Raw genomic sequence first — 20,035 nt, forward strand, 5'->3', positions numbered from 1 at the left:
TAAGTATATTAAAATAAAACTTATTTGGGTATAGATGAACTTAAATTACAGGGCCAGGTGTGGTGGCACATGCCTGTTGTCCCAGTGGCTTGGGGAGCTGAGGCAGGAGAATTGCAAGTTCAAAGCTAGCCTCAGCTATTTAGCCAGGCCCTAGCAACTTAGCAAGATCCTGACTCAAAATTAAAAATAAAAGGGCTAGGGATGTGGTTCAGTGGTTAAGCACCATCCCTGGGTTGAATCCCCAGTGCCATAACAAACACCTTAATATTAATCAGATTATATTAAACTTTTCTTATCTACTGGAGTGGGATATGACTGGTCTGTAACATGGGATTGGAAAACCAAATAAATTCCTGTTTATATATGTCACAATGCCTTATTTTCAGTAAAATGGATGTCTCATTTCCTGGCCTTTTTTCCCTATTCAACTTGCTTCTGAATTTAAGTCTTAAGCAAGTGCATATAGTCGTGAAAACTGAATCACATCTGGAAATCTACTGAAAGAAATCTATGAAGTGTTCACAGGTTTTTAGTCTCGAAACTATAGGAAAGGACATTAGAAGTTTGGAATGGATTTGGAATGAGCTAAACCCCAGTATCTGTCACAATACCACTTTCTCCTTTATCAGTGATTCCCAAATCTTCAAAGACTTCACATTTCTGATAGGATTACAGTTCATAATCATTCAGCTTGGTTCCAACTTACCTTTTTAGTCATATCTTTCTTCTGTACCAAATCCTAAACCCGTAACTGCAGTCAGGCTGGCATACTAAAAAAACCTGTGTTGAGCTGACCTGTACCTTTCCGTATCTTGTACTTTTGTTTACAGCATTTTTTCTCTTCATTTTACTTCCCATTAATCTATAAACATGTAAACCCTATCTATCCTTGCAAATCTAGCTCTAACTTATCCTCCTCCATTGATTAAAAAATGAATTATTTAGCATGTTATAAGGTGACAAATTTTCTGAATAAAAGTACTGCAGGTAAGGGTACTTTTACAAAAATATTGTGAGAGAGGTACAGTTTGCAGAGTAAAATAGAGTGATCAGAGTAAGCCTTATTGGCAAAGTGAAATTTGAGCAGAGACTTGAAGGAAGTAAATGAATTAACCATATAGAATATAGAGTGCTGGGGCAGAGGGGACAGTTACTACTGAGTCCCTAATGCAGAAGTGGGGCTGACTATACCCAAGTAATAGAAGGAAGCCAGTATGACCAGATGAGCACTTATGGAGGTGAAAGGGCAGAAGCAGACAGGTCACAGAGAGAAAGGGGAATGGGATGGCCATTTTTTATATGGTACCAAAAAAAAAAAAAAAGTAAAAAGGAGAGGAGAATAGGGAGTTATTGTTTAATAGGTAGGTTCACAACTTCATTTTTCAGCAAGATGAAGGGTTCTTTGGATAGATGGTGGTGACAGTATTAGAACAATGTCAACATATTCATTCACTACTTAATTGTTGACTTATACATGGGTAAGAGGGTAAATTTTATGCTATGTGTATGTTACATTTTTAGCCTCCCCCCCCCCCCGACCAAAAAACACAAAAACTAAGATGTACAGGAGAGGGAGAAAAACAAACACAAAGAGCCAGACTTCACCATTTCAAGTAATGGTCTAAGCAGCCAGTAACTTCGGCCAGAGACCTTAAGTCTCAGCTAAAACTAGCTCCTCTATTTACTACCTTTGTGACCCCTGGGCAAGTTATTCAAAATGTCTTTGCCTCAGATTCCCCATCTAAAATGGAGATAGTAATAATACCTACTTGCATTATTATGAGGAGTCAAGAGTTAATATTGGTTCCTTGAGAGATATTTAAGTTGTAGAGTAAAACATATGCATATGAAAAATTAACAAACACTGCAGTTTTAAATAGAAATATCTGCTAAGTCTTCAGAGGCTTAGCTGCTGAGAAGTAGCCAAACATGTAGACATTGAATTTCATACCAACAGGGTACTCTAATGATGATGATTAAAATAAAATCAATGAGTTGTAAAAAGGAAAAAAAAAGGATAAAATACAATTCAATTTAGTCTGTTAATAAAAAATAAAACAAAACAATGAAAAATATATCATGGTCTGATTCCTTAATCACAGATGCCACCTAATTCTAACTAGGCAAAGTTCTATTTTCTTTCCTTTATTGAATGCAGAAATAACTGAGAACTGAAGAGAGAGGAGTTTGTGTTTACTACCTGACATTTTATATTGTTTGTGTGTCTTCCCCACCAGAATGTAAGGCCCATGATAAATCTGTTTTGCTTACTGTTTTCTTTTCAGTATCTGAAACAATTCCTAACTCATGGCAGATGCTCCAAAAGTATTTGTTGAATCAAAAATATATGTATTTGGGCTGGGGATGTGGCTCAAGCGGTAGCGCGCTTGCCTGGCATGCGTGCGGCCCGGGTTCGATCCTCAGCACCACATACAAAGTTTTCCGCCAAAAACTAAAAAATAAATATTAAAAAAATTTCTCTTTCTCTTTTAAAAAAATATATATGTATTTGCTTAGTTCCAATAGTATATTATAGTCTTCTTACCTCTTAGCATCACAAAGCTATTAGATTCTGTGACTTGCCTCAATTCCCACAACTACTTTTATTACCTCACCCTGAATCCTGAACTACTTCAACTTTAAGCTTTTAATACAGCTATTTCTAACTATTCACTCAAAGAATAATTTTAGATATTCAACCACATATACATTATGTCAGTAAGCACAACCTCTTTTTTCTCTAACTCTTCTATACTTCATGTTCATCTGAACCTTAGTCCCCTACCTTCCAGTTTCCTATACCCCTTGCCTTTTCCTTTTGACTGTTTTTCCAGGAAAGACAGAGAATAGATTTAGATCAGGTTGGTTTATAAAATCTTTGGGAAAAAAAAATACACTGACCTTACCACTGGGTGCTAACAAAGTAAAATAGGAAATAAAGTTCAAAGGCATAATATGAACGCTTTCCTTAAATCGATACAAGTCTTTCCCCTGCATTATGAGATCTACAATCCCCTTCCTGTTAGGTACTCTCTCATCTCCATAACAACCCACATTCCATAAAAAAGTAGCTAATAAAGCCATTAAGAAAGACAGCAGGACTTCTGATGTTGCCTTTCAGGAGTCCCATTCAGGTAGTTTATAAAACTTTGATAAGCCATTAATGTCATCACTAAAATATCAAATGTTAATTCTGCCTTGCAATGCAATGTTCTTAGGGACTATCATTACTTTGGCAGTAAATTAAAATTCCTTCCACTCTTGTCACCATTTGCTTTCTATGTCATCATTTGCTTTGTGTTTACATTTTATAGTTTACTCTTTCATTTCTCCATTTGACAGCTCAGATGGCATATATTTCTGCCTGGATGTAGTATGTCAATCTTTCACAACCTACCCTTTCTTATTTGTTAAATGGCAATATTAAAGGTTATTAACATTATGCCTAAAGTAAAAAGGGCCAGGCCCCAGAAATGGCTATGGAACTTATCTATGAGTAAAGTACATAATCCTGGTTTACAGGCTATATATATATACAATCTTTTCTAATCTTTTTGTTCTCTGAGAGCTTCCCCCCAATTTGTAAAAAAACCAAACATACCTGGAATGTAACAACAAGGTTGCTGATTAAGTATAAGTAGGAAAAAAGGACTAATGATAGGTAAAATGATAATGTTATTTAAAATTGTTTAAAAATATTCCAGTAATTTAAAAAAGGGGATATGTGTGATAAAACAACATTAGCAATTTGTTTATAATTGTTAAGTTGGATCATGGGTACAAGACAGGTAATAATTACTACTCATTCATTCTACTTCTGTATAACTTTGAAAATGTCCATCATGAAGAAGAAATTTTATAAACACACACACACACACACACATATATATGAAAGTAATAGTAATCCATATACACTAATAATTCATGTGGGGAGGTTGTATTATACATATTTTGTGGGAATCCAAAACTGATATGAACTTTACTTGAAAGGATGGTATTATGTATTCAGAACTTCGAGGTGATATTACCCAAAGTTCTCTACAGGTTTAATGCGATGCCAATCAAAATCCCAACGGCATTTCTTGTAGAAATAGACAAAGCAATCATGAAATTCATATGGAAAAACAAAAGACCCAGAATAGCAAAAGCAATTCTAAGCAGGAAGTGTGAATCTGGAGGTATAGCGATACCAGAGGTCAAACTGTACTACAAAGCAATAGTAACAAAAACAGCATGGTACTGGTACCAAAACAGGCAGGTGGACCAATGGTACAGAATAGAAGACACAGAGACTAATCCACAAAGTTACAACTATCTTATATTTGATAAAGGGGCTAAAAGCATGCAATGGAGGAAGGATAGCATCTTCAACAAATGGTGCTGGGAAAATTGGAAATCCATATGCAACAAAATGAAATTGAATCCCTTTCTCTCACCATCCACAAAAATTAACTCAAAATGGATCAGGGAGCTAGATATCAAATCAGAGACACTGCGTCTGATAGAAGAAAAAGTTGGCTACGATCTACATATTGTGGGGTGGGGCTCCAAATTCCTTAATAGGACACCCATAGCCCAAGAATTAACAACAAGAATAAACAAATGGGACTTACTTAAACTAAAAAGTTTTTTTTCTCAGCAAGAGAAACAATAAAAGAGGTAAATAGAGAGCCTACATCCTGGGAACAAATTTTTACCCCCCACACCTCCGATAGAGCCCTAATATCCAGAATGTACAAAGAACTCAAAAAATTAGACAATAAGATAACAAATAACCCAATCAACAAATGGGCCAAGGACCTGAACAGACACTTCTCAGAGGAGGACATACAATCAATCAACAAGTACATGAAAAAATGCTCACCATCTCTAGCAATCAGAGAAATGCAAATCAAAACCACCCTAAGATACCATCTCACTCCAGTAAGATTGGCAGCCATTAGGAAGTCAAACAACAATAAGTGTTGGCGGGGATGTGGGGAAAAGGGTACACTTGTACACTGCTGGTGGGGCTGCAAAATGGTGCGACCAATTTGGAAAGCAGTATGGAGATTCCTGGAAAAGCTGGGAATGGATCCACCATTTGACCCAGCTATGGCACTTCTCGGACTATTCCCTGAGGACCTTAAAAGAGCGCTCTATAGGGATACGGCTGCATCAATGATTATAGCGGCACAATTCACAATAGCTAGACTGTGGAACCAATCTAGATGCCCCTCAATAGATGAATGGATAAAAAAAGTGGCATCTATACACAATGGAGTATTATGCAGCACTAAGAAATGACAAAATCATAGAATTTGCAGGGAAATGGATGGCATTAGAGCAGATTATGCTAAGCGAAGCTAGCCAAGCCCTAAAAAACAAATGCCAAATGTCTGCTTTGATATAAAGAGAACAACTAAGAACAGAACAGGAAGGAAGAGCATGAGGAAAAGACTACAGTAAACAAAGACGAATGGGGGGAGAGAAACGGAGAGAGAAGGGAAAGCATATGGAAATGGTAGGAGACCTTCAATGACACATAAAATTATAAGAGGTTATGAGGGGCAAGGGGGAGGGGAAAAAAAAGGGAGAGAATTGAACAATAGCAGGGGAGGTAGAGAGGGAAGATGGGAGGGGAGGGGAGGGGGGATAGTAGGGGATAGGAAAGGTAGCAGAATACAACAGTCACTAAAATGGCATTATGTAAAAATGTGAATATGTAACAGATGTGATTCTGCAATCTGTATTTGGGGTGAAAATGGGAGTTCAAAACACAATTTGAGTCAAATGTATGAAATGATATATCATGAGCTATGTAATGCTTTAAATAATCAATAAAAAAATTATGAGATAATCTTGATCCAAAGGTTAATAACTGTAGGTCTGCTAGCCTTCCACAACCTTTCCAGTAAGATTGCTGTTTAATTAATTAGACAACTATTTATGGGACACCTACTACATTTTGAGTTACCACAAGAATGCAAAAATAATTAAAAGGCTACTCTTCAAGGAACCTAAATCCTATAGGGGTTTAAAGCACACACAATTATCATATTAGGTGGTATATAATCAAGAAGTGGTACAAATAACTTGATATAGGCCCTCAAGGACAGATAACATTCCAAAAGGCCAAAAAGGGGAATTATTCCCTAAATAATAACTTTAACAAAACAATGGAGAAAGAAAAACACCACATGAGCACTTGGGAAGTCATGCAAAAATGGATACATGATTGAAAGTATAAAGAGAACAACCTGCAATAGCAAACTAGGACAAACTATGTAATGCCTTAAATGTTAAGACACCTATACTTTATTGAGTGGGTAAGTCAACTAAAGGCTGTTTATGCCCAAAGAAGTAAAAAGATTAAAAAAAAAAAAAAAGCTACGAGAAAGTTATTTTAGTGGTTCTTTGTCTAAAGATATAGTACCTCAATCTAGATGATTATTTCCTTGATGTTTTGAGCTCCTATTATACAGGCACTGTACCTAGAACTGAAGATAAAATCAGAACAAAAAGTCCTGTGTGATTGAGTCGAGTTAACTCTCTGACCTCACTCCCTACTATTATTCTGTCCTGACAACTCACTGTTGTTCCCAGGTATGAAACATGTTCTCATTTTAGGCCATCTGCACTGTCTGTTTTTAAAACCCTCTTCCTCAGACAAATGAATGGTTAACTCCCACTTATCCTTCAAGACTTGGTTCAAATGTCCCCTTTCAATGAGGCCTGTTCTAACATCCTATTTTAAAATGTAATCAGCTCTAACCCCTTCCCCCATCACTCCTACCTAATATTAATCTATCTATTGATTATAATTTTTGTTTGCTTCTCTCTACAAGAATGTAAACTTTAGAGGGAATAAGAGTCTTTGTCTCTTTTATTTAGCATATGTATCCCAAGCATTCAAGGGCACTCAACATATATTTGTGTGGAACACTGATAAAGACAGTGTTTAAGAATTCATAATCTTCCTAGGAAAAAGAATTAGTTAACAAACTGCGAAAAATTCATTAAGACACATACACATATACATAAATATTATATGCCAAGAGATTCCAAAAGGAGAGGTCCCTGGAAAGGCTTAAGGAAACCTGCTTTTAGAAGTTCATGAATGAATGAAATGAGAACAGGAAGAGTTTGTTGCAAACATAAAAAGAAAAGGTATTATAAGATGAAAATATCAAGTTGCCCTATGGAAATAATTTGTGTCACTAGTACCCAATACAGAGTTTGGGACAAGATACCACTCAATAAATGTTGAACTTTATGCTAGAGAACAGTCTTTGTATAAATGAACAAAATTCAAGAAAGAAAAACAGAGAAGAAATAGAAAAAAATAAAGACATGCAAGAAAATCATAACAATGATGTCAGATTTTTAGAGGTCAGAGAATCAGGCTGGAAAAAAGTCCCTTAGATATGGGTACATAGCAGGGAGAAGGGTAATATAGGCAGAATGCAGACTATAATAAATTAAGGAGTCAGTGTATTAAAAGTAGAGATACCAAGCAGAAACTATTCTAAAAGATTACAATGTACTTTATTATTATTATTATAAACTTTTTTTTTATGTGGTGCTGAGGATTGAACCCAATGCCTCACATGTGCGAGGCGCAAGTGCTCTATTGTGAGGCGTGAGTGCTCTACTGCTGAGCCATAACCCCAGCCCTTACAATGTACTTTATTTTTAGTTATTATTTTATTGGTTTTTATTAGTTACACATGACAGTAGAATCCATTCTGATAAAATTATACAAGCGTAGGATATGTCTTATTCTAATTAAGACTCCATTCTTGTGGGGAGGCATGATGGTGGGGTTCACTTAGGTAATTTCATGTATGTACAAAGGAAAATTACATTAGATTTATTCTTTGTCTTTCCTATTCTTACACCTACTGCACTTCCCTTCATTTCCCTTTGTCTAATCGACTGAACTTCTTTTCTTCCTCTCCCCACTTTATGGTGGTTTAGTTTCCACATCATCGAAAACATTTGACCTTTGGTTTTTGGGATTTATTTCACTTAGCATGATAGTCTCTAGATCCATCTATTTACTGGCAAATGTAATAATGTCATTATTCTTTATGGCTAAGTAATATTCCATCGTGTATATATACACCACAATTATGCATCTGTTAATGGGCACTTAGGTTAGTTCCATAGCTTAGCTACTGTGAACTGTGCTGCTATAAACATTGATGTGGCGGTATCACTGCCCTATGCTGATAAATCTTCTGGATACATGCTAAGGAGTGGGAGGGGTTGCACCTATTTGCAGTCTCACCAGCAATGTATGAGCATACCCCTTTCCCCATATCCTTGCCAAGATTTGTTACTTGTATTTTTAATAACTTCCATTCTGCTGGAGTGAGATGGAATCTTAATGTAGTTTTAATTTACATTTCTCTAATTGTTAGAGACGTTTAATACTTTTTCATATATTGTTGATCATTCATATTTCTTGTTTTGAGAAGGGTCTGTTCAGTTCCTTTGCCCACTGTACTTTGAACTATGTTATCTCATGTTATCATCTTATCTTACAATAAGGGCACTGAGATTCAAGGAAGGTGATTTGCCCAAGGCCTGGGAACAAGCAAGTATTTGAAGATATAGATCCAGCTTTTCTGTCTTTCAATTTCAGATTTACTTCCATTCTCCCAGCCAGCATGTACTATTATTTTTGCTGTTGTTCATATAGTGGTGTGCTTCATGAAGTAAGCCAAGAATCTACCATAATATCCTACCAATATTTTGCCATGATTAGGGAAGAAAAAAAGAGAGAGTCTGAACAAAACTAAAATGTAAATTCAGTGTTAGGTAGAGAAAATGAGTATTTTTCCAAGGTGATAAATGCAGGCTATACAGAATCTCAGTACTCAAAGAATACCTGGCAAATCTACAGCTTAATTCAGTTTGCTTGCATATATAACTTAACTATACTTGATTCTCTTTTTTTTAACCATTGTCTTTATTTTTTTTGTGTGGTGCTGAGGAGTAAACCTAGGGCCTCATGCATCCTAGGCAAGCACTTGACCATTGAGATACATTCCCAGTCCCATACTTTTCTTTAAGACAGAGCTTGCTAACACGTGAGCAGAAAAGGTATAGTTGGGCAGTGATACTGATCCCTTTAGCCCTTAGGACTGCAGATTTAAATTCTCTTCTATTTATCATAATATGCCATATAATTTCTATCAGTATCTGAGAGCCACTGCATGAATAAGATTGGAAGGATTGTTTTGGCTTACTTCTAAGCAAATGATTAATTAAAAAATATGATAGTGTAGGTGCCCCAACAGCTCAAATAATTAACATTAGTTACATACTCAGGGAGATATAAACTCCAAAATGAAGTTTCTTTTGTACCCAAAGACAAGGCCAAATGGTGAGCACTGCCAATATACTTTTTTCTCCTTTACAAATGTACTGAAGTACTTAAATAAATGGATTCACCAAAGATGGTCAGCATTTACATTGTAATTTTCCCCATGAGAACCAGTTAAAAAGAATAACTTTATTGGGGATTGGGCAGAGCCTCATGCAAGAGGCCCTAGGTTCAATCCCAAGCAATGTACCCCCCTCCCCAGAGAGAGAGAGAGAAACCTCATCACTATTATATACATACAATAAGAAAAATAACATAAAAACATACCTGTGGGGCATATCCAGGAGGCACATAAATAGGAGGCACAGAACCATTTGGGGACATCATTGGAACCTGAGCAGGACCTAGAAGAGTCAGAGAAATTATTCATTAATACATGACTGCTTAGCAAGCCAAAGTTGAAAACAATTGACTATTTTATCTAAACACTAAAGCCAACAGTAACTGTATCACTATAAAAAGAAACTCAGGTGACTTACTTGTTATTAATGTTTGCCTTATAAAAGCACCAATTACCTTTTACCTACACTTGCGTTTCTCAAGCTTGTCTAGTGATAATAGTTACCTGGGGAACTTACTAAAACATAAGATTTAAATGCTCTTCTAGAGATTCTTATTAAAATGCCTACAATCTTGAATAATTATATTTATTTTATAAATATTCCAGGTGACTCTCATGATTTTGCAACTTGGAAACAGTGACCTGGAGAAAACCAAACAGAACTGTGCATAAAAAAAAAAAAATCAATAAGATAGAAAAGCTAAATTCTCAAAAGTAATGGGAAAAAAATCAAGAAAAAAGGGAAGAGAAGAATAGTTAAAAGATGCTTACATGTGCTTTGTTAGGTTTAAGACTCTCATGTAATATAAGTCATGTCTGGGGGTGCTTAAGAACAAAGAGAATTGTCATATATGTATATTTACCCCAATATATATATAATTTTTACACTGATAAGTTCTAAAAAAGAAATGTTTCTTTTTTCTTTTTTTATATTTTTGAGTTGTAGGTGGGCACAATACCTTTATTTTTATGTGGTGCTGAGGACCAAACCCAGTGCCTCCCACGTGGTAGGAGAGCATTCCACCACTAAGCCACACCCAAGCCCCAGAAATATGTTTCTTTTATCCTGTATTTCCTTTCATTTTTATAGTGTTATGCTTTCCAAGTAATTTTTACAAATATTATCACTTGTTTACCTTCTCTTCTCACTTTTCTGGGAGTAATATAAGCATTTTGGAGGTGTTTTATTCTTTCTAGAAACTAAAATCTTCCTTGCTTTTTTTTTTTTTTTTAAAGAGAGAGAGAGAGAGAGAGAGAGAGAGAGAGAGAGAGAATGAATGAGAGAATTTTAATATTTATTTTTTAGTTTTCGGCGGACACAACATCTTTGTTTGTATGTGGTGCTGAGGATCGAACCCGGGCCGCACGCATGCCAGGCCAGCACGCTACCGCTCCAGCCACATCCCCAGCTCTAAAATCTTCATTGCTTTAAGTAACTTTTTAGAAAAGTATCTCACTTTCAGATCCTTTCTTCTTGTAACTTGAGACTACTGTATCCTTTCACCCACTAGTTTTAATCACTTGAAATGAAACCTTTTCAAAGAAATATCTTATTTCTAAGCAAATAAGGAATCTGATAATTAATGTAATGGGGAAAGAATCGTTTTTTTATATGCAGAATTTAAATCTGCCAGTCAATGTAACTACAGGTAATATTACACATGCTTTAGGAAAACAATAAAGAGCATGGAAGTTCCAGCAAATCCAGATTCCAGCCTTTCTAGGGAAGGGGGAGGGGTGAGGACAAAACAATACAATCGTGATGGGGGAGGGGAAGGTTGAGGCAAGAGGTAGGCAGGAAAGAAAAAGAGAATGTGAAAACAGGGTACAAGAGGAGAAGAAATGCTAAACAGGCAAGGAAAGGCAGGGTTGGGGTGAGAATAGAGGGAAAGGGAAGGAGAGGAGAAAGGCAAGAGGAAGAAAAAGGGTAAAGGAAGAAAAAGGTAAGAAGAGAAGGGGGAGAGATAAGGGAGCAGCCTGGAGGAAAGTGAAGAGGGAAGATGGAGGGAAAACAGAAGGGATAAAAGAGGAAGAAAAAAGAAAAGGGTGAAAGAATAGAAGGGATAGGAGAAAGCAAATACTGAAGTGGTTAAGATAAAGTAAGGAGGGAGAGGGAATGTATACTACTGAATTATACTCCATAATATCTGGCTATGAAAATAACTTCTCAACAAAATACTTCTCTGATCCAAAACAAGCCTACCAAATTCCTAAAGTTGTTTAGAATATCTTAATTGTACACAGCTAATACTAACATACTATATGCCAGGCCTTTTATACAGTTTTCTGTCCTATAATGATTTTATCAGAGAAATTTCACCACTATCCTCATTTTCTAGATGTGGAAACAGAAGCACTATTCTTTTCTTTTCCCCCCTTCTTTTGCAGTACTGGGGACAAATTCAGGTCCTCATGTGTGCTAGGCAAGCATTCTACCACAAGCTACATTCCTGTCCCCTTAAAAAAAAGAAAAGAAAGAAACAAACAAAAACCCCATTTATTTACAGACAAGTGTCTCTGCTACATTGCCCAAGCTAGCCTTGAACATGGGATTCTCCTTAGTAGCTGGGATTACCGGTGTATGCCAATATACCAGGCTCAGTTTCATTTCTAAGGATATAAACTCTACTACATAAATATTAAAATACTATGCATATTGGCATTTGATGTAATTTAAGCTAGGTTCTAATGTCTCAAAGGGGAGTTAAGGCTGCCTTTGTTTCAATTTCCTTGAAAACCACGAGAGAACAAAATTTTCTTAAGTTTAAGCAAATATTACCTATTAATTTAATTTACAACATGAAACTTGTATGCTGTTTTACACTTCTATGCAGAAAGGCTTCTTTCAAAATAATACTTTTTAGACAGGGTGCTTGTGAATCTGGAGGCTGAGGCAAAAGGACCCCAAGTTTGAGGTCAGTTTTAGCAACTTGACAAGACTCTGTCCCAAAATAAAAAGGGCAGGGATGTAGCTCAGGGGTAAAGCATCCCAAGGTTCAATTCCCAGTATCAAAACAATTGAGAAAAAACAAAATCAAACAAACAAAAAAACTCTGAGGCTAGCCTTGAACTCCTCCTAGGATGTTGGGATTACAGGTGTGTGCTACTGTGCCTGGTAATGTTATTGCTGATAACATTTAAAATGGTAAAACTACATACTTGCACTGGGTTATCCTCCTTTAATAGAGATGAAACTATATAAATACTTGTAGCTATAATTCAAACCATGTTACTTTTTTTTTGGTGGTGCTGAGGATTGACCCCACTGCCTTGTGCATGGGAGGCAAGCCCTCTACCAACTGAGTTATATCCCCAGCCTACAATGTTACTTTTTGACAGCGGCTAAAATAGTTCATAATTTTAGTTATGTTTAAGTGTGATACTGAAAACAAAACAAAATAAACCTAACTTAAAGTAAACCAATAAGAAATCCTTACTAGTTGTAGTCAGGAATAATACCAATTAATTTGCTTCTCTATGATGTAATCATTTTACTCTAGCAAGTAAATTTTCTTATTCTGAGGCAGAAATGATAAATGGTTAAGTTTTTTTAAAAAAAGACAATTTCATCAGTACCATATTTAGTACTTAAAACACTAGTATGAAATAACATTCAACAATGAAAATGTAAACCCACAATATATAAATATAGTAATATGAGTATGATGTTCAGAACAATTTTTATAGCCTTATTTCTCTTGCCCTTGCTGTTTATGGTAGCAAAACCCTAAATAAAGCCAGGCATATTTAATAATGCAAATGTTTGATTGCTTCCTTTATTCCAACAATATTTTTTAATTTAAGAAGTTTTAAAAGATTAATTACAGACTGATATAAATTTGTATGCAGCAAGGGAGATTTGGCCCCACGGAAGAAGCTAAATCTATTATAGACTGTATCATTAAATGCACACTTCACACAAGAATAGCTAGCTATATCAAAATAACTATGGATACACCAAGCAGCTCCTTCAGATATTCTACCTATTTTGAGCAAAATCTACTCCAAATTATAGTTATTCATTATTTTTTAGGGGTACATTTCCTATCCTAAAAACCTGCAGAAGAGAAAACAATTCTATTCAGCAACTGTCTTAAATTTGGGAACCTCTCCACCTCAATTCTTAAAAAGTGCTAATACATAAGATTTTCATCTACTATAAGTGAAGTTCTTCTTTATTTTTCTTTGTTAATGCATATTCATGTTTAAGAGCAATTTAAAAAAAAAAAACAAACTCCGAATTTGTCAAAGCATTTAAATTCTTAAAATGCAACGGGCTGCTGACTGCTGACGTGCTACACATTCTCTTTACAAGCAGGCTTTCACAATGGCTTCCAAATAATCTGATGCCAATTTTCATATTTTCGTTTTAATAAGAAAAACGTAGTAAAATAAAGAGTCCAAAATGGTATATACTGTGGAATATAAAATCAGTCTAACTCAACATAGAGACTAATCTTCTTAAAACTACATAGCAACAATTTAAAATATTTTATAGAGATTATATTTTGGCATCTATTCAAAAAACCACGCCGCAAGACTTCAGATTAATACAATGTTTTTTATGTTTTAAAATAAAAGCAAATTTTCAAAACCAGCAAATCTTACCACTCATTTTGTTTTTACAGTAGCAGCAGAGAACAAGAAAATCCAACAAGGAAACAGCGTAGTACACGTTAACAGCTTTAATTGGAGAACGGCTTAGCCTTTTTTTTTTTTTTTTGCAAAGCTGTAAGAGGAAAAGATCCTTTGACCGAGTCACGTGATAGATGTCAGGTGACCTGCTGTGACCGGGAGAGCAAAAGGAAACGGGGGAGGAAACATTCTTCTTGCACCGTTTCTGACACAGAAAATTAGTCAATGATTTTTACTGCCGTTGCACTGAAAGTGACTATCTTTCAAACTTTCTTATGAAACAATTTAAAAGCTCATCAAAATAACCTTATAGAAATAAATATTTGATGTAAAGCAATTCTCTAATTACTGATAATACCCCTGAAAGCAAGATTTTCTCCTTTATTCACCCATCCTGCTGCTCATTTTTCACTTACTAGTTTGAAATAAATGTAAATTATTTATTGATTTAAAAGATATTTGTTTGAAATGCCACTGAGTAACTTAATCCACTCTACATTTTAATCCTTAAGGAATGTCCAGAGTACACAAAGAATTGTATATAGAATTTAGATAGGCCTGACTGACATGTTCCTAAAAGGTGGGATTTATACTGCAGGCTGGTATTTGTTTCTCTAGCTACTAAAGGCTAGCACTTTTATTGTTATGTCTGTCTTCTTTTTCTGTTTATAAAGATTTAACCTGGATATTAAAATAGATGATTAGTGGATGGCATTCTCACTCCAATCCATTAAGTATGAAAAGACAGGATCAGGTTTATGTTCTAAGAATAAGTAGAGACCAGGAAAGATACTAATATTTAGCTACAAGAGGAGAAGAAGACTTAAGAACTTTAAGGAGGGCTTTCATTACTTTATGGTATTAGTAAGTTCAGAGGAAATTTATTAGTTAACACAAATATACAAATAATGATTGTGATTTACAATAAATTGTACAGTGGAAGAAAATGGATTTTGGTATTAAAGTAAATGTTTTAATAACAGCTTCAATATTTACTAGCAAGACAAGTTACTGCTCTTCTTTGGATCTTAGTTTCTTTCTGTGAAGAAGTTAAAATAAACAACCTCATAGCATTGTTATGAGAATCAAGTTGGATAAATTTAAACACTAAGTACATTGGATGATGCCACTCAATAAAGGATAGTCTTTATAAGTAAAAGTATGATCAGCATATGTTTAAAAAAAACCCGATAATCATATAATGCAGAATATGTGCCAGGCATCATTTGGAGTGCTTTGCTTTGTGTTTGAGAACTCAATCTTCACAACTGAAGTAGGATCGCTAATAGGTAAGAAGCAAACTACAGATAAGTAACTTCCCAAGGGCACACAGTAAGGGAAAGGCAGATTTATCTAATGATAATGTTATATTTTAAAAAGGGTAAGCCATATCCAAATACCCCGTGTCTCCTAAAAGGATGGAAAAAAACCTGTCAAGAAGTAACCTGGAGGAATAGGTAGATAGCTCCTGGGAGATAAAGAAAACAAAGGACTGTTTTTTACAAGCAGGGAAATGTAATTGTTTACTTCCAAGTTCCCATTAAAATGTAGGGCTGCCCTGAAGTGGAAGACTTTGGAGTAGTTTCATAGTTAAAGTTACATCAAGCTTCTGTAAACCTAACCGTGCCTCTGACCATCCACCCCTAAAACAAAAAGCAAGCCCCAGTAGCCCACTTTCTCATTTTGGCTCACATTCACACAGTTGCATTTCCATTTTTGGAATCTCTTCAACTGATGATGTCCTTCTCAATTCTTCCTGTTGTACTGACTAGAACCCTTTTCCCCACTACAAATAAATTCCACTGAAACCCTAATCCTAACACAGAAGAACACTTGCTGTGCTGCCTTTATGAAACCTGGTCGTCCCAGCACACTTTCCCCAGCAGCTCCCTATCCTCTCCTGAGGCAATGCTGGAAGTTTCTAGGTAGAGGCTGCTTCTCATTACCATTATTCCTGTTTCTTTTCCCTTGAGATCATGGAATGTGTGTATACCACCTTCTTTCCATACTCAGTCTAGTTTACTAAGAACTTTGACAATGAGTTATGATATTGGGAATGATATATCGTGTGCATGTACAAATACGTAGCAACATATCTCCCCACTATACAACTATAATGCACCAATTAAAAAAATGGGACATCCCCCCCGCCAGGCTTGAGACTGGATAAGTGACTCAGTGGTAGAGTGCTGCTCCAATGGCATGCATGAGGCCCTGGGTTTGATTCCCAGGGACCACAAAACAACCAATATAAACAAACAAAACCCTAAACAACAACAAAAAACTCTACGCTTAAAATTTCTTGAACTCAATTCTTTTACTCCGTTTTCAGTAAATTATGTTCAAAAACATATCTTGGAACTTCTTATTTAGAATTCCACTAACTCATCTTTAAAATCTTTAACTGTCTTGTTTTAGTTTCTGGTCACCTTATCTTTCACCTCTCCAGTTCTCTTTCTTGTATAACTTTTATTCTTTGTCATTATGATCTCCTCTTTTCTTCTGAAAACAAACTCTTTATAGCCTGCTGGCTTCCTTTTCCATTCATATCTTCTTTTCACTTCTCCTCCCCACAAAATTTCTAATCTTAATCATATAAATACCTTCTCTTTTCTTAAATCTGAACAACAGAAATAAAGTGGTATTCAGATTGGCATATTTGTTAATTTGGTTATCTCCAATGTTATTCAGCTGTTAGCACTGCTCAAGAATCATTTCAGCAATCTATCCCTGGTCCCTATCTTGTTTTCTAGAGAGATTATTAGAAATCTTCACTATGCTTGAAGATCTCTCCACCTGACCTCAACCATCTCTCAACGTGTAACTGAATTCGTTCAAGGTTATTTACAAACTTTTCTTACCTCTTCCCTCTATTTTCAAAAGCACTGTCAAAGGTATCTTTCTACTTCTATTTTTATCTGATCCTTTGCTTCATCACTCATCTCTGCATTTTCACTTTCTCCTTCTGTTCAACCTCTCTGAACTCTTCTGTGCCCACAAACATGATAAAGTTTCAAATATACACTACCCCTCTCCAAGAAATAACACTTTTTTTTCCCCCTGTGATACCATCAGCTATCACTCTTCATCAATTTTTTTTTTTTTTTTTTGTTACCAGGGACTGAATCCAGGGGTGCTTAACCACTGAGCCACATTCCTAGTCCTTTTAATATTTTATTTTGAGACAGGCTCTAAGTTACTTAGGGCCTCACTAAATTGCTGAGGCTGACTTTCAACTCGTGATCCTCCTGCCTCAGCCCCTTGAGTTGCTGGGATTATAGGTGTGCGTGTACCACTGCGCCCAGCTTTAATCAATCTTCTAAAAATTAACATGAACAGACTTTATTTTCTGACCTTATATTCATTTTTAAATTATTAACAAAAGTTTGATACATACAAAGGAAAATAGTAAAAGTCATTAGATACATTAAAGTGACTACCTCATACCTACTATCCAAGACAAAAAGCAGTCCACAAGTGTTGGGTCCATTTACTCCTTTACCATCCAATCACTTTGTGCAGTCTCCACTATTCTTATTTTTTATTTTATTATTACCCTTCTTTTACAAATAGTTTTCTAGGCTAAGGGTATGGTTCAGTGGTAGAATGTTTACCTAGCATGCACGACACTTTGGGTTCAATCCCCAGGGGAAAAAACTTTCTAAAAAGAAATCACGTATACCTCTAAATGACATTAATTTGCTCGCTTTTGAGTCTTAAAAATTAAGCATCTTAAGTAACTTACTTTTTTTTCTTTCTTTCTTTTTTGGGTACCGGGGATTGAATTCAGGGGCACTCAACCACTGAGCCACATCCCCTATTTTGTATTTTATTTAGGTCTCACTTGAGTTGCTTTGCACCTCACCATTACTAAGGCTGGTTTTGAACTCGCAATCCTCCTGTCTTGGCCTCTCAAGCTGCTGGGATTACAGGTGTGCATCACTGTGCCCAGCAGTAACTTGCTTTTTTTTTTTTTTTTTTTCAGTTGTAGTTGGACACAATTACTTTATTTTATTTATTTGTTTTTATGTGGTGCTGAGGATCGAACATGTAGGGTCCTGTAATTGTAGTTTCCTCATTTTCATTTACTACTTCATATAAATAACTATAATTTCTTTATTCTATCACTAACTTTGGGATTTTTTCCAGTTAAAATTTTTTTTTTGTTTGTTATTGATGTTTGTTATCATTCACTTACTGTTCATCAACAAACACATGTAGAATGTCTACAAAGTGCCAGATACTGTTTTGGATACTTTGGCTATATTATTAAATGAAAAAGGACAAAAATCCCTGCCCTTCTAGAGTTTATATTGAGGGAAAGAAAATAATTAATAACATGAGAAATAAATAAAAAATAATATCCAAGTAAACCATATAGATTCAAGAACATATATGCTGGGAATATGTTTGAAGGTGATAAATGTTATGGAGTAGGGGAGAAAAGGACCAGGGTGCAGATGACTGAGTACCAAGATGAGCTAGTGGTGATGGGGGAGACTGAAAATTGCATCTTAAAATACAGGTATCAATTTAGATTTCACTGAGAAGGTGACTTTTGAGCAGATGAGAAAGAAAGGTGGGAGGCAATGAATAATGTGAATGTCTGAAGGAAGATTATTCTACACAGTGGGAGAAAACCAGTGCATAGGCTCCAAAGCATGTTTAAGACATAGCAAGGACACCAGTGTCATGAGAGCAGAATATATGAGGAGGAGAAAAGGAGTGAGGTAACACTGGGAAAGATGGAAGTGAATGAGATTCCATCAGGTCCTTGTAGGTTATCGTGAGAACTTTGGCTTTACTTTGAAATGGGTAGCCATGGCTGGATTTTAAGATATTATCTGAATTATAAAATTAAAAAAAAATTCACCTGACTCACATATTAGTGGTGGGAATATAGTACAATACTTGGGAAAACTGGCAGAGCTGAACAAATGCATATCCTATACTTCCACTAAGTATATGGGCAATGAAAATACTTACATATATCACCAAAGGATAGGATTTAGAATGTTCATAGCAGTACTTTTGTAATAGCACCAAACTGAATGAAACAGACTGGGGAACAATCAGGTATTCAGATTTGGATGTGATACATATTCAAATGTCTAGCAGGCACCTAAAAAGATCTCATGTAGCAGGCTGTTGGCTTAATTGTCTGAGATGGAGATAATCCTTGGTTTAATCAAGGTGATGGAGATATAAATTCCAGTCTTTGGTGGTAGACAGGCTTTTAACCCATGAGACTTAATGACATCACTAAAGAAGTAAAAGAGAGGGAGAAAAGAATCTAATGCTTTAGACAGAATATTGAGGCTATTTCTGTATGTCTCAACCCACATAGTTAAGGTACTCTGTATACCTAGGAGGAGAAATGCTGGGTGATGGGAATATTAATTTTCATAAGGCAGTGCCAAATAATTTTACTGAGTATATCAATTTATATTCCCATTAGTCAATCATGTATAGGAGGTTCTAATGATTCAGTCTCAATACTACTTGGTATACAGATTTAAAAAATTTTTGCAACTTCACTTTGATCTTATTTTATATCACCTAGTCCATGTCTATAATCCTTTTTTTCTTTTTGAGAGAGAGAGAGAGAGAGAGATTTTTAACATTTATTTTTTAGTTTTCGGTAGACATAACATCTTCATTTTATTTTTATGTGGTGCTGAGGATCGAATCCAGCACCCCGCACATGCCAGGCGAGCACGCTACCGCTTGTGCCACATCCCCAGCCCAATATAATCCATTTTTAAAAAACATTCAGTTTTTAGGTGTAGATGGACACAACACAAATGCCTTTATTTTTATGTGGTACTGAGGATCAAACCTGGGTCCCACCCATGCTAAGCGAGCGCTCTACCGCTGAGCCACAATCCCAGCCCAATATAATCCATTTTTGTACTCTTTTTAAATAGATTGATAAGAGTTTTTGAGTTTTCTGGGTATTCATTCTT

The 20,035-nt window shown here is 35.6% G+C and overlaps 1 protein-coding gene across 3 annotated transcripts in view; it reads right to left on the reverse strand.

Moving 5' to 3' along the window:
- The window catches only part of FNDC3A (fibronectin type III domain containing 3A), a 158,852-nt gene that overhangs the window by 56,384 nt on the left and 82,433 nt on the right, over window positions 1-20,035 (reverse strand). For 2 of the 3 annotated variants that reach the window (XM_081289268.1, XM_081289267.1), the window contains exon 4: window positions 9,641-9,717. In XM_081289268.1, the coding sequence (XP_081145394.1) occupies window positions 9,641-9,717 (77 nt within the window). Of the gene's footprint in view, window positions 1-9,640; window positions 9,718-14,042; window positions 14,148-20,035 lie in introns of those variants that run through there. The other variant, XM_081289269.1, reaches the window with a different exon arrangement.

Source organism: Spermophilus citellus, assembly GCF_964194105.1.
Source record: "Spermophilus citellus genome assembly, chromosome: 1".
Taxonomy (NCBI): domain Eukaryota; kingdom Metazoa; phylum Chordata; class Mammalia; order Rodentia; family Sciuridae; genus Spermophilus; species Spermophilus citellus.